Source organism: Protopterus annectens, chromosome 16.part0 (assembly GCF_019279795.1).
Source record: "Protopterus annectens isolate FY-2018-M chromosome 16.part0, PAN1.0, whole genome shotgun sequence".
Lineage (NCBI taxonomy): Eukaryota > Metazoa > Chordata > Ceratodontiformes > Protopteridae > Protopterus > Protopterus annectens.
In genome coordinates, this window is record NC_056750.1 from 258,723,181 (window position 1) to 258,736,398 (window position 13,218).

The 13,218-nt window shown below is 42.9% G+C and overlaps 1 protein-coding gene across 1 annotated transcript in view; it reads left to right on the forward strand.

Annotated features, from left to right (window-relative positions):
- Positions 1 to 13,218, forward strand: part of LOC122791059 (torsin-1A-like) — a 192,969-nt gene that overhangs the window by 86,094 nt on the left and 93,657 nt on the right. The window contains exon 3 of the mRNA XM_044058835.1: positions 1,831 to 2,006. Coding sequence (XP_043914770.1) covers positions 1,831 to 2,006 — 176 coding nt within the window. The remainder of the gene's footprint in view (positions 1 to 1,830; positions 2,007 to 13,218) is intronic.

A 13,218-nucleotide genomic window follows, 5' to 3' on the forward strand; every position in this document is an offset into this window, starting at 1 on the left:
TTTGCTAATGTAGTCCATTACCAGTATGAATAGCAGTGGGCTCAGAACTGAACCATTGTGCACACCCATTCCCACTGGGAACCCATGTGCAAGTTTAAACACTACTCATATTTGTGGCATTGGGCCCTTGTACATAGCCTGCACTACTTGGTACCAATGTTTTTGGTATTTCAAACCATTGCAGGACTGCCCAAAATCAGCTTTCTTGGGACCTTGTCATATGTCGAGGAACAACCAGTTGGACTCCCTCATTATCTCTAGCTTCTTCTCAGCTGTCTATCTCACTACAACCACTAGGTGAGTTGTGATGCATCCTGCTCTTAATCTGAACTACTCATCTTCCTTTCTACTACTCTGCATATTCGTTTAGCAATCACCCTCTCCAGAACTTTCATGCAGTGACAGTAGGGTTACCACCTGTCCCACTTTGCGAGGGACAGTCCCTCTTTGGGCAGTTGTGTCCTGCAAAAAATGTGAAAAAATGGCAAATGTCCTGAGATTTTAGGACAAAATTATTTTCTATATTTTATGTCATAGTTGCATAAAACAGTTATTCTGTATCTGAAACACCTAAATGTTATAAGAAACAGAATAAGGAACTAAAATACTACAAGAATAGACTTTTATTCAGGCAAAAAACTGAAGTTCTGTCCTTTGTAATGGCCGTGGGTATGTTTTGCCCTGCAAAATCTGATATTTGTAGCACAAAAGTCCCACTTTGGGCATTGGAAAGGTGGCAACCCTAAGTGACAGGAATTTAATACCTCTGTACTGCTTACAGTTGTGAATGTCACCTTGTACACTGGCACTAGAATCCTTATTCTACAGTCAGATAGAATATACCTTTTCTCTCCATACAGCCATGAGTACACTCTGGAGCTATTTTCCCCTAATCCATCCAATGTCTTAATCCGATTTGCTGTATGCTCATCTGACCCTGCTGCCTTGCCTGACTTAATTTTCCTTAGTGCTGTTCTTATGTCTTTTAGGATAGTCAGTCTCTCTCTTTGGATCAGTACAGATTCTATAGGATATTCTTCATTCAGATGCTGCTGGAAGTACTCCTTCCACCGGTCTTTGATGTCCTGTAGAATCTTTAGCAGGTAGTTGGTTGTGGTTGATGACTAGTGTCTTTATCTTCCTGTCACTGCCTTACAGCCTGAAAGATGTTTATTGGCTTTACTGAATGAGTAGACTGAGCCATGAATCATTTTTAGCCATGACCTGGTAAAAGCCCAGATTAGTGGCAGAATGCAGTGGGTACAAATAAGTGACATAAATACAGTGAGTACAGATATCTTAATTACACAAAACGAAAACAGCACTCTGACTAGTGTTATACAATATTTAAGTAAAAGTATGGATTTCAGTAATATAGTGTACCTACTAGCCTACCAAACCATGTGAATTGCTGATTCGGCAGTTCTTTAAGACAGCAGTCCATTTAGGATGCATCGCCTCACAGTAAGACGCTGTCCGGTTCGATTCTCAGCTAGAGCGTCTTCTGTGTGAAGACATGCGTGAATGGGCATACCTTCGTTGAAGGTTGTGTGTCAGGGCTGGTAACTCGGCACGTAAAACTCGACTACCAATTATTAGCGGACCGGAGTACCGCTGTGGCGACCCCTAACCGGGAAAAAGCCGAAAGACACAATACCATTGTAATAGTCATTACTATTTTATCTCTTTCTGACATTCGATCTATTTGATGATGTACACTTGTTTAGTCTTGCAACCTATACTAAAAGTAAGTGCACCTTATACTAATGATAAATTAAATCATGAATTTTTATTTCAAGAACATGAATACTTGTTTTTTGCCTTAATCAGGAGCAGCTGCAGGAATGGATTCGGGGAAATGTTACAGCCTGTCCAAGATCAATGTTCATTTTTTCAGAAATGGACCAGATGCCTCATGGAGTGATTGATGCTCTCTCACCTTTTCTGAAGCACAGAGATCAAATTGATGGGGTATCCTACAGGAAAGCTATCTTCATCTTTATAAGGTAGGGTAGGACTATGGTACTGTATAGTGCTACAGTATGACTAGTAATCCAAATTTTCTAAATGAATATTCAGCAGAGCATCCAAGAGCAGCATACATTAGCACTATGTAGGAGGAAACCTAACTCTAAGTATCTGTTCTCATGTATTCAGATGGCTTACCTGTGATGTAGATGACCTGGGTTCAGGAATGAATTTAAACTACCATTGATACCAGCTGGCATAAAACTAAATGAGCTTCCTTGTGGAAGCTGTCTTCTGCAGTTGGCTGGGCATGGAATATGCTAGTGCGTTCATTTCATGTAGCAGGAGCTGGTGTTGCTACTCTGTGCTAGAATGGATACCATTCACATCTTTATTCTGTTTTATCAAAGTCTATTCTGTCAGGATGAGACCGAATATGTAAAGCATCACTATTATATCATTCCTAGGATTTGGCATTCTCTAGCTATTAGGAAGGGGGTTGCAAGGGCCACAGCTACCTATATGGGACTTTATGGAGTAGCCCATTCAGTTTTTTGACTGTAAACAAATGGGCATCAGTGAAGTCTACTATATCCTGCTAGAATACAAAGATTAGATGGGGCAGTGGAAGTATTTTGAGAAAGAAAACATTTATGATGACGGTGACTTACCAATGTCCAGCATGCATAATACAAATCAAACATTTTACTGTAGTGAGTGAATGAATTAGACAAGCAGAGGCTGTAAAATGCTATTAGAATATAAAGTTGTTTAAGGAAAAATTAATTTTGGATTTATTTTTGAAGTGAAGCTTCTTTAGGCACTGTAGTGAGAGTTAGGAGTGAAATGGAAGTGATACTCCACCAGACGATGACACTGTTCTACACACAGGAACAACAACTCATTGGTGAAATCAATATACAAAGGAACAGGGACTGGGTATAGTGGAATACAATAAAAAAGTAGTAAGTAGTCTAATTTTAGCCAGTGAAATGTTGCTGTCATCAATGTAACCGTAGAAAACTAAGGAAACTATAAGTATTGTCAGCCATCACAGATGATGAAAGCAGAGCTGCAATTCCTGATACCTAATTGAAATGGTCTGTGCTGGTAGCATATGCAGTTGTTAGAACAACAACTTTGCCTGCAAAAACTGAAAAGTACCTGCTTGCTGATTGCACCCCCCCCCCCAATCCCCAATACATTGCTCCTCTCACCCCGCTCTAGCTACGCTACTGGCTAATTACATATGTCAACTGCAAAATTGCACAACAGCAGGAAAGGGACAAGCTCTCATTCCTCACTGTAGCTCAATCTTACACTTACACATTAAGAAACTTTGATCACTTAAGCTGGTAAAGCATGGAAGAAAGAATGTTCAGTCTTTCAATTGCTCAATACCTTTGATATTACAAACTGTAACTATATATATATATATATATATATATATATATATATATATATATATATATATATATATATATATATATATATATATATATATATATATATCTGTGACAACCCACCAGTGGACCAGTAATCAAGGAGCCTTAATCCTCACCACTGCCACACGTGGGGGATGTACACTGGGAGGATAACAGGTACACACACACTATTTCCAGATGCAGCTCTCTGCATTGAGTGCCATTTCCCTTAAGAGTACACAGAGATCACAGTTAGTCCAGGGCTCATTTTTCCCTATTTCTCCAGATAGTATCCTCAATTTCTCCATTTGCTATGTGTGGGTAATGTTGCCCCCTGGTCTGGAGTTTTACTTACATTCCCTGTCTCCCTCTTCAGTACATTCAGCAGCATTTGGGAGCTCTCCAAAATCTTCATATATGCAGTTTCTGTCTCTGCAATAGTTTTATCAAATTCATTTTGTGAAGCCATCTTTTTTGCCAAACAAAAAGTCTCCAATAACACTCCCCACTGGCACAGCTATAGAGTTGAGATCTCAGCAGAGTGGCCAAGCAGAGACCTCCAGCACCCTGTCTGTCCAACCAGTGCTTCATGTCCCTGCCCAAGTAGCTGACACACACTCTGAGGTTTGATTTATACACACACACACACACACACACACACACACGCACACACACACACGCACACACACACACGCACACACACACACACACACACACACACACACACACACACACACACACACACACACACACACACACACACACACACACACACACACACACACACACGGGAAAGTCTGGCACAGGTTTACTAGCTATGCCTTTTGCCCAGACTATAAGGTAGTTATCACTGCCACCAGCCAACTCCTTGTCAGCTCCTTTAAGGGCCTTGACAAAGGGTGTCCAATCTTACTGTGTAATATTAATATTAATACAGTGGTAGTTTGACCAAGAGCAAGGCTATTAGGAGTCGCCCATACAGTGTCACTAAATAAATATACAAGTACTCTCAAAACTTAAATATCTCTAGACAGATCAGCCACACTGAAAGGTTTAAATGTATTTAATCATAAATAATAGAAGGAGAAAATAATCAGTATATATTCACAGTGACATCAGAGTTCAAAAATCACAGGAAATATTTAAAAAAACATTGCAGGACAGTCTCAAATAAAGAAAAATGTCTAAACTAAACTTTGCTATATTCCTGACTATATCCAAGATAATTATACTGTTCCCTAGAAACTTACTTCATCAGAGCAAGGCAGATGTTGTTGTGAATGGCTCTTGTCAGGTCCAAGACAGAATATATAATGCACTGTCTCTCACAGAAGAGACCAGAAGGCTTAGTGGTCAAGGTCTTCGCCTCCAATGCTCAAGGCTCGATCCTGACCTCTGACTAATGCCTGTTTGGAGTTTGCATGTTCTCTCTGTATCTCCATGGGGTTTCTCCCATGTTCAAAAAAACATGCTGAGTGTTTCCATCTCAAACTCACCAATGAATGGAGCTGTGGGCAGCAGCACAGGCTCTACATGGTGCCCAATGGGGGGGAAGAGTTGTAAAAAGACCAACTGCTTTGGGCATCTATTGTGGTGCTTAGTATCCTCAAGATAGGATAACATGGATCACAAACTGTGCGCCGTGGCAGGGCTAGCCACTCAATGGTGTAAAATATGGCTCTAGGTGATTCAGTCATGTTGACTGTTGCCAAAAAATGGGCATGGGTAGTTACCGGTGATAAGTGGGTTGAGGACCCGGCCTACTCTCTGACCCACGCCAGGGACCCATGCTAATGGTTGGAGGGGTATATGTGCCCCTATTGGCCAGTGTGTGCCCGCCATAAAAGCCCAGCAGGCCTGGGTTAATAGGCTTCTGGCTGGCCGGTGTCTAGCTGCCCAGCCTGGGTTACCTGGGATAGCTCTGTTGAGTGAAAGCTGGACATAAAACCAACCAACCTGCCAAACATGAACTGAGAATTGCTACACTTAATGTAGGTTCACTGACAGGACGCAGCTTAGAAGTGGATGACATGATGATACAGGGGAGGCTGGACATCCAATGTATCCAAGAGACGAGATGGAAGGGCAGTGCAACAAAGCCACTTGGCTTGGGATCCAGACTCTACTACTCAGGTGGTGGACAGGCTAGAAATGGTGTAGGAATTGTGGTGAGACAGAGGCTTCAGAAGTTAGTGAGGGATATCATCAGAATTAATGACAGACTCATGGCAATCAGACTCCAGTGTAATGATAGGACAGTATTCATTATCTCAGCCTATGCCCCACAGCAGGGTTGTGATAGTGAGGAAAAGAGTGCATTCAGGCAGCAGTTGCAGGACCTACTAGATAAAGCAGGACAACATGAATTGGTGTTGATAATGGGTGACTTAAATGCACATATCGGGACAGACAGAACAGGATATGAGGACTGCCTGGGTCCACATGGGTGGAGCAATAGGAATAAAGAAGGAAAAGCCATTCTAGACTTCTGTCTGGCAAATGGCTTGATAGTAGCCAACACATGGTTCAGAAAGAGAGACAGTCACAAGATCACATACAAGAGTAGCCAACATGCAACTCAGGTAGACTTCCTCCTAGTAAGGAAAAGGCACTGGGGTAGAATCCATGATTGCAAAGTCATCCCCAGTGAAACAGTCGGTTCACAGCATAAACCAGTAGTTGCCACAATCAGCTGCAAGCAGTGGTCAGAGAAGGCTCTAAGGTCAACAGAGACCAGGCTGAAGACCTGGACGTTGACTGGAGAGAAAGTACAGCAGTTCAAGGAATTATTCTGGGCTCTAGCACCCCAAGAAGAGGAGGAAATAGGTGGAGTTGAAGAGTGGCAGCGCCTAAAAACAGCATGTGTTAGGACTAAAGAAAAGATATGTGGCCGAGCCAGGTATGGAAATAAGGTACATAAGGAAAGCTGGTGGTGGAATGCAGAAGTGCAGGAAGTAATCAAAAGAAAGGAGGAAGTGGGAGATTGAAAAGACTGACCAAGCTAGGAAGGACTACTGGTTAGCTAACAAAGAAACTAAGAAAGAAGTTGCAATAGCAAAGAATAGGGCATCAGAGGCACTCTATCAGCTTCTGGAAAGTGACTCAGTAAGGGGCACAAAGAAACTATACCAGGTTGCAAGGCAAAGACAGAAAGATAAAGAAGATAGTCAGACACCCTTCATAAGGGATTCCAGCAACAACCTGCTTACCAGCCCACAGGACATCAAAGGCAGATGGAAGGAGTATTTCCAGCAGCTTCTGAATGAAGAAAACCCCACAGAAGCGGTACCACCCCAGAAACAGCCTACAATGAGAGTAGAAGAGGAGTCCAGCTTAGAAGAAGTAAGAGCAGCACTAAGGAAAATGAAGTCAGGGAAAGCAGCAGGCTAAGATGAGGTCACAGCAGATATGATAAAGATGCTGGGTGAGCTAGGGGAGAAATGGCTCCTGAGGGTACTAATTGCAGTGTGGAGAGAAAGGCGTATTCCAGATGACTGGAGAATAAGCATACGCGTGCCAGTGTACAAGAACAAAGGGGACATCCACAACTGTGGACAGTACAGAGGCATCAAACTCCTATCACATTGCATGAAAGTTCTGGAGAGGGTGATTGATAAACGGATACGCAGAATAGTAGAATGTAAGATGGGAGATGAACAGTTCGGATTCAGATCAGGATGCAGCACAATTGACCCGATGTTTGTATTGAGACAGATACTTGAGAAGAAACTAGAGAAGAGGAGAGTCAAACTGGGCTTTCCTAGACTTGGAGAAAGCATATGACAAGGTCCCAAGAAAGCTGATCTGGGCAGTACTGTGGTGGTTTGAAGTCCCAGAAACATTGGTAGAATTAGTACAGGCTATCTACAAGGACCCAGTGACTCAAGTACGAACAGTGTTTGGCCTCACTGAGGGGTTCCCAGTGGGAGTGGGTGTACACCAGGGTTCAGCTCTGAGTCCACTGCTGTTCATACTGGTAATGGACTACATCAGCAAACAGGTTGGAGGGGTCAGAGCAACAAAGCTGCTGTATGCAGACGATGTGGCATTACAGGCAGACTCTGATCTAGAACTTCAGCAAAGGATAGGAGAACGGAATGCAAATCTGAAGGCACATGGGATGCAACTAAGCACAGATAAGACAGTGGTAATGGCAGCAGATTGGGGAAATCAGAAGAAGCTGAGAATATAGATAAATGGGAAGATAGTGGAACGGGTAAACAGCTTCAAGTATCTGGGAGGGGTGGTTGAGGAAAAGGGTAGTCTGAATGAAGAGGTCAAAGCTAGAATCAGAGGGGCTGCAGCCAACTGGCATAGAGCATCAGGTGTAGTATATGACAGAAGAATGCCAAAGAAGCTGAAAAGTAAGGTGTACAAGACAGTGGTGCGACCAGTACTACTGTATGGTACAGAAACCTGGGCAGTAAAGGCAGAACAGTTGAAGAAGCTAGATGTGATGGAAATGAAGTGCCTGAGAAAGATGGTAGGATGCACACTGCGGGACAGGCAAAGAAATGAGGACATAAGAGCAGAAGCCAAAGTAGCTCCAATTGCAGAAAAGATCAAAGAAAACAGATTACGATGGTATGGGCACATGTGTAGAAAAGCAGACGACAATCTGGTGAGGGAGATTTGGGACAGACAAGAAGAAGGTAAGAGGAAGCGAGGGCATCCAGCAAAGAGGTGGATGGATTGTGTGAAAAAAGATCTGCGACAGTCAGTCATGAGTGTTGAAGAAGGCAGGAGAGTGGCACTGAATCGAGAGAGTTGGCGACAGTTAATGCGATACCCCAACCCCATGTAAATGGGAAAAAGGGGATGATGATGATGTCTCTCTCAAAGAGTTCTCAAGTTAATCTCAAATATTACTGCTGAGATAGCTTGCAGAATGACATTTCTTGTCATCTGACTATATCCCAGGTGAAACCCCCACTATTGAAAGCTGGCAGTATTTAGCATCTATCTGTGAAAATGCATAGATCTCAGATCTTTGGCAGATGCTGGAAGTCATAAAACAATTGCATCCCTTCATACTTTCAGAGGTAGTAATTGGTTCACTCCAAAGATAATACAGAAAGCTTCTCAGCACAGACATTATGTATCTGGTAAGCCTATAAAGTATTTTAATTTAGCTATTTTTCTGAAGTTAACCTCCTGTATTTCAGTTCCCACTGTAAAAATATATACATTTAAACAGTTACAATACTGCATGTACACTTCTGTTCTATTCCAGTAGGGCACACTGTGGTTACATTTTAAGCACAAGCATTTTATAAAATACCTTTTCAACACACGTCTGTACAGGCCAGTTTGATATACACATGACATACAGTTCTAATACATTTGTAACACAAGCATCTTATATAGATCATATTGATATTCACAAATGACATATAATTATTTACAAAATTCCAGATAGCTGTGCTGGCACTATCTCCCTTTGTCATACTTCTTCCCCCTGAAGACTCAAGCGAGTTTTTTCAAGTGACCCTTGAGAAACATTGCTTGAGAGGGATGAGCCTATCAGGAAATGCATTACCCCATACCCTGTCTTGAGATCCCAGCTGCCTTTGCATTGCTGACTCCAGTACAGTGCTGCATTTCCATATCATATGCCTGCAATTCTAGACTCCCCCACAGTAATTTGGGATTTTGATGGCTGGTTCCCTGTAGCCATAGATCCCCCTCAGACACCTCCTGCCTTCTACTGCAAATACTTAGCACCAGGGCCTCCCTGTCATGGTAAGGTTTCATCATGTTCACATAGTACAGTTTGTGCCCCTGCCTCCTGCTTAGCAGTTCTATCATGTAGCTGCCTGCAACTTGTTATGTCTGACAGGAATGAGAACCATAACCTGCTGCCCCACAGCATACTCTCTAGCTCAAGCATTCCTGTCATACCAGACCTTTTTCTGCTGTTGCACTTCTGTCAGGTTCGCCTGGGCCAAGCCCATGAGTTCCCTGAGCCTTGTCCTGAGGTTTAGGACATATGCCATAACAGACTCCTTGTGGGATTCACACTCACCATCCCACTCATCACAAATCAAATCTAGAGGTCCCCTCAAATTATGCCCATACAGCAACCTGCATTACAGCCTAATGTGCCTCAAGGTGTTTCAGAAATTAACTCCTACTGCTCTAAGTATCAAACATTGTTTCTTCATATTTGTATTAATAATTCCAAAACCATGCTACATACAAGGTATCAGAATATTTTATTTTGAAGCATACATGATGGCAAACATAACTGTATTGATATCTGACCTCTCTCGATGTCTATTTGTTAGAACTGAAAGGTGATCACTTCATTTTTTAAAGGTTCAAGCCACACCCACTGGGAGTTAAGGTACACACTCAAAAGAGCTGTACATGAGGGAATGAGTTAAATCAGTCTACAAATGCCCATAGCATGGTCTTTAGTGTAGAATTTAACCTCTCTACAAGACCATTAGTCTGGGGGTGGTCTTTAGGTGCTTCACCCCACAGGGCTCTCACAGACAGGCCAGCAGGTCTGATGTGAAACTGGTACCTTGTCAGTCAGTATTTTTTTGGGAAACCTACCCTGCTGAAAGTCTCTAACAATGCATTTGCCACCTTTTCTGCCTCAATGGAGGACAGAGCTACCGCGTCAGGGTATCTGGTAGCATAATCTACTACCACTAGGATATACTTCTTCCCTGTGGAACTTGGGGTACTCAGAGGCCCCGCAATGTCCATAACTACCCCCTGAAATGACTCCTGAATCACAAAGGCAGCAAAGGAGCTTTCACCTTGTCTCCTGCCTTGCCTACCTTTTGGCACTGGTCATAGGTCCTGCAGTACCCTGTTTCATCCCTGGAAATCCCAGGCCAATAAAAGTTCTGAATAATACATCTGTTGGTACAATTTATGCCCATATGACCTGCAAAGGGAATATCGTGGGCTGTGGCTAGAAGTGCCCGATGGTAGGCTCTGGATACTACCAACTGCTGTATTCTCACACCAGGGATCCACTCTCCATACAGTAATACTTTGTCCCACTATACCGATTCCCCTTTTCCTTGACAATCAGGTGCCTCCCTGGCTACCTCCCTCAAGCCTTGTAATGTAGAATCTGAGAGCTGCGTCTGTCTCAACTCTCTCTTGGTAACCCTTCCCAGCTTCCTTTCCATAGGAATCTGGTATCCTCTGACAGTGGTGCCTCACTGTCAACCTGGGTACTACTACTCGCCTCTGCCCTTGCAGTCACTCTGTCCAAGGGAAGTTCAGTACGCACCACCAGCTGTGGCTCTCCTTCAGTCTCACTGCTACAGGGTAGCTTCCTTCCTGAAGTAACCACCTCACCAGTCCTGGCTTCAACTGTGTGGTCTGTCTGGGTTCCCCCCAGGCTACCAGTCCCACATATTTGTCTCCAAGTTTGACTGTGTGTGACTGCATGCACACAAGGTACTACATTAGTAAAATCATTCCCTGTCAGGACATCTGCATGGATATCCTCAAACACACCTACTTGCTTGCTTCTTTTCCACCCTCCCAGTCAAGGTGAACCCTAGTCAAAGGTATTTGGAATGGGGTCCTTCCTAAAGCTCTGACTGGAGTAGACTGCTCAAGCAAGTAGTGCTCCTCTTTAACCACTGCAGGCTTCACAATGGTTAGGTCAGAGGTCATCTCTGTCTTAGCAGTGGGCTGTTTCCCATCCAGTAAGGCAGGATATAACCTCTTGTGGTAATTTGGTACCTTTGTTGTCTCCAGACAACTTACTGCTGGCTTTCTGTCATTTCCACTTACTGACTCTCCCACCTTTTGTCCCCCACCTTGCCTCCATGAACATCTATATGCTATATGGCCCCACTGGTTACATTTACAACATTTAATCCTTGATCTTGGCAGTGTACCGGAACTAGTGGCTTCCCCTATTACCATTGAACTATGTTGGGGTGGTTCAGACTGCCCACCATGGGCTCCCTTAAACCCATGTGCAGCACTGGTTATCCCTTTCCTGTGCAGTGGTGTCCTTACTTGCTAGGTATAGGCCTCCCTTTTTCCCTAACTCATCTGTGGTTTTACATTCCCTATCCACCAACAGGATTCTTATATCCTCAAGCAAAGTGTTAAGGGCTTGTTCCCTCACCCAAAGGTCTGACAGCCCTTCAAAAGTGGTGAACTGCTACCCACTCACCCAACTATGAAAATAAGTGCTTAACTCAGCAATATATTCGCACACACTTTCATCTGCCTTGCACCTATGCATACAAAACTTTTCTCTATAAGCTTCAGATGTTAATGTAAAACACCCTTGTCACACTGCCATCCCACCTCTCTGGAATTTTGTAAATAATTCTGTCATTTGTGAATATTGATATGATTTATAGAGATCTGTATGTTATGTACTGAGCTTCAAGAATGTAATCACAGCATGCTCTGATGGCTTAGAACAGAAATGTATATAAACTATATACCTGTGCAAAACTTCAAGAAAATAAGATAAATTAAACTGTTTTATGATTGTGTCATAAAAATTTCAATGCAGCAAGGAGACAGGATGTCTAGAACTAGGGTGCCTTATGCAATTTTTTGTAAGTGTTTTATTGTTGGGTGTCTTCTAGCAACTGCAAACATCTGAAGGCTATATATTTTTCACACAGAGATGTTAAATGTTGGACACTGGGGGTTTAGCCTGGAACTGAAGACAGGTGACAAAAAGTGATGTCATCCAAGCTAACCCAGCAGTAATATTTGATATTAAAGACTCTCTGAGAGAGAGAGAGAGAGACTGTGCATTTTGTATTTTGTCTTGGACCTAGCAGGAACATTTACTCATCATCACATCTGCACTTGCCTTGCTCTTTAAGTAAGTTTCTAGGGATTAGTGGCTGTTTTAGATATAGTTAGGAATATAGTGAAGATTAGTTTAGATGTTTTGTTTATTTATTTGAGACTGTCGTGCAATGTTGTTTTAAATACTTCCTGTGATTTTGAACTCTGAAGTTACTGTGTTGATTGACTGAGCATCGTTTTGTTCTTTTATTATTAAATATATTTAAACCTATTATCTGAAGTTGTTAATCTTCTTTCTATTCATCACTGATGGGTTCGGTTCTGAGCCCTTGTAACCAAGTTGGCCTTATAACAAGCTTGCGTGCACCAAAAACTCTCAAGCTAAGCTGCTACCCACAATGCCCTTTGCTCAGTTACCTCAGATCTCATTTGCCGTGCAGCCATATAGCAGCATTTCACCAAGCTCTCCAGCTAAGTGCTTTTTTCAGATATATTTACTAGTTTGAAAAATGTTTTTCTCCTTTTCGCCTCCCCTTCAAATACAAAATGCAGCAGCTACTTTGCCCTCTTTCCCCCTCTCGGGGAGTCACCGAGAGACGCTCTAGTCCACAATTGGCCCACAGGTCTTCTTTATGCTTACCCTCTGATTCCCCTTGTTCTACGGAAGGCTATTCTGTTGAGAAGCAAAGTGATTCTCATCACTCCGTTCTGGCCTCAAGTGTGGTTTCCCTTCCTTTGACCTCATCTGTTACAACCTCCTTGGATCCTAGACACTCGTCGGGACCTAATTTCTCACCCACAAGGGCTGACTCCCCCAAATCTGTCCACCCTTAAGCTGACAGCTTGGTTTCTCCACTTACGTTAGTTGCCAGGCAAGAAACCCTCTCTTCACCTGTCCGGGATATTATTTTGGCTTCTCATAAATCATCCACCAGAAAACTTTACAGGGATAAATGGAAAAGATTCTCTATTTGGTCACGTAATCAGGAGCTAGACCCATTCTCAGCCCCCGTAGCCACTATTCTTCATTATTTGGCTGAGCTGTTTGACAAAGGGGCCTCGGCTTCTA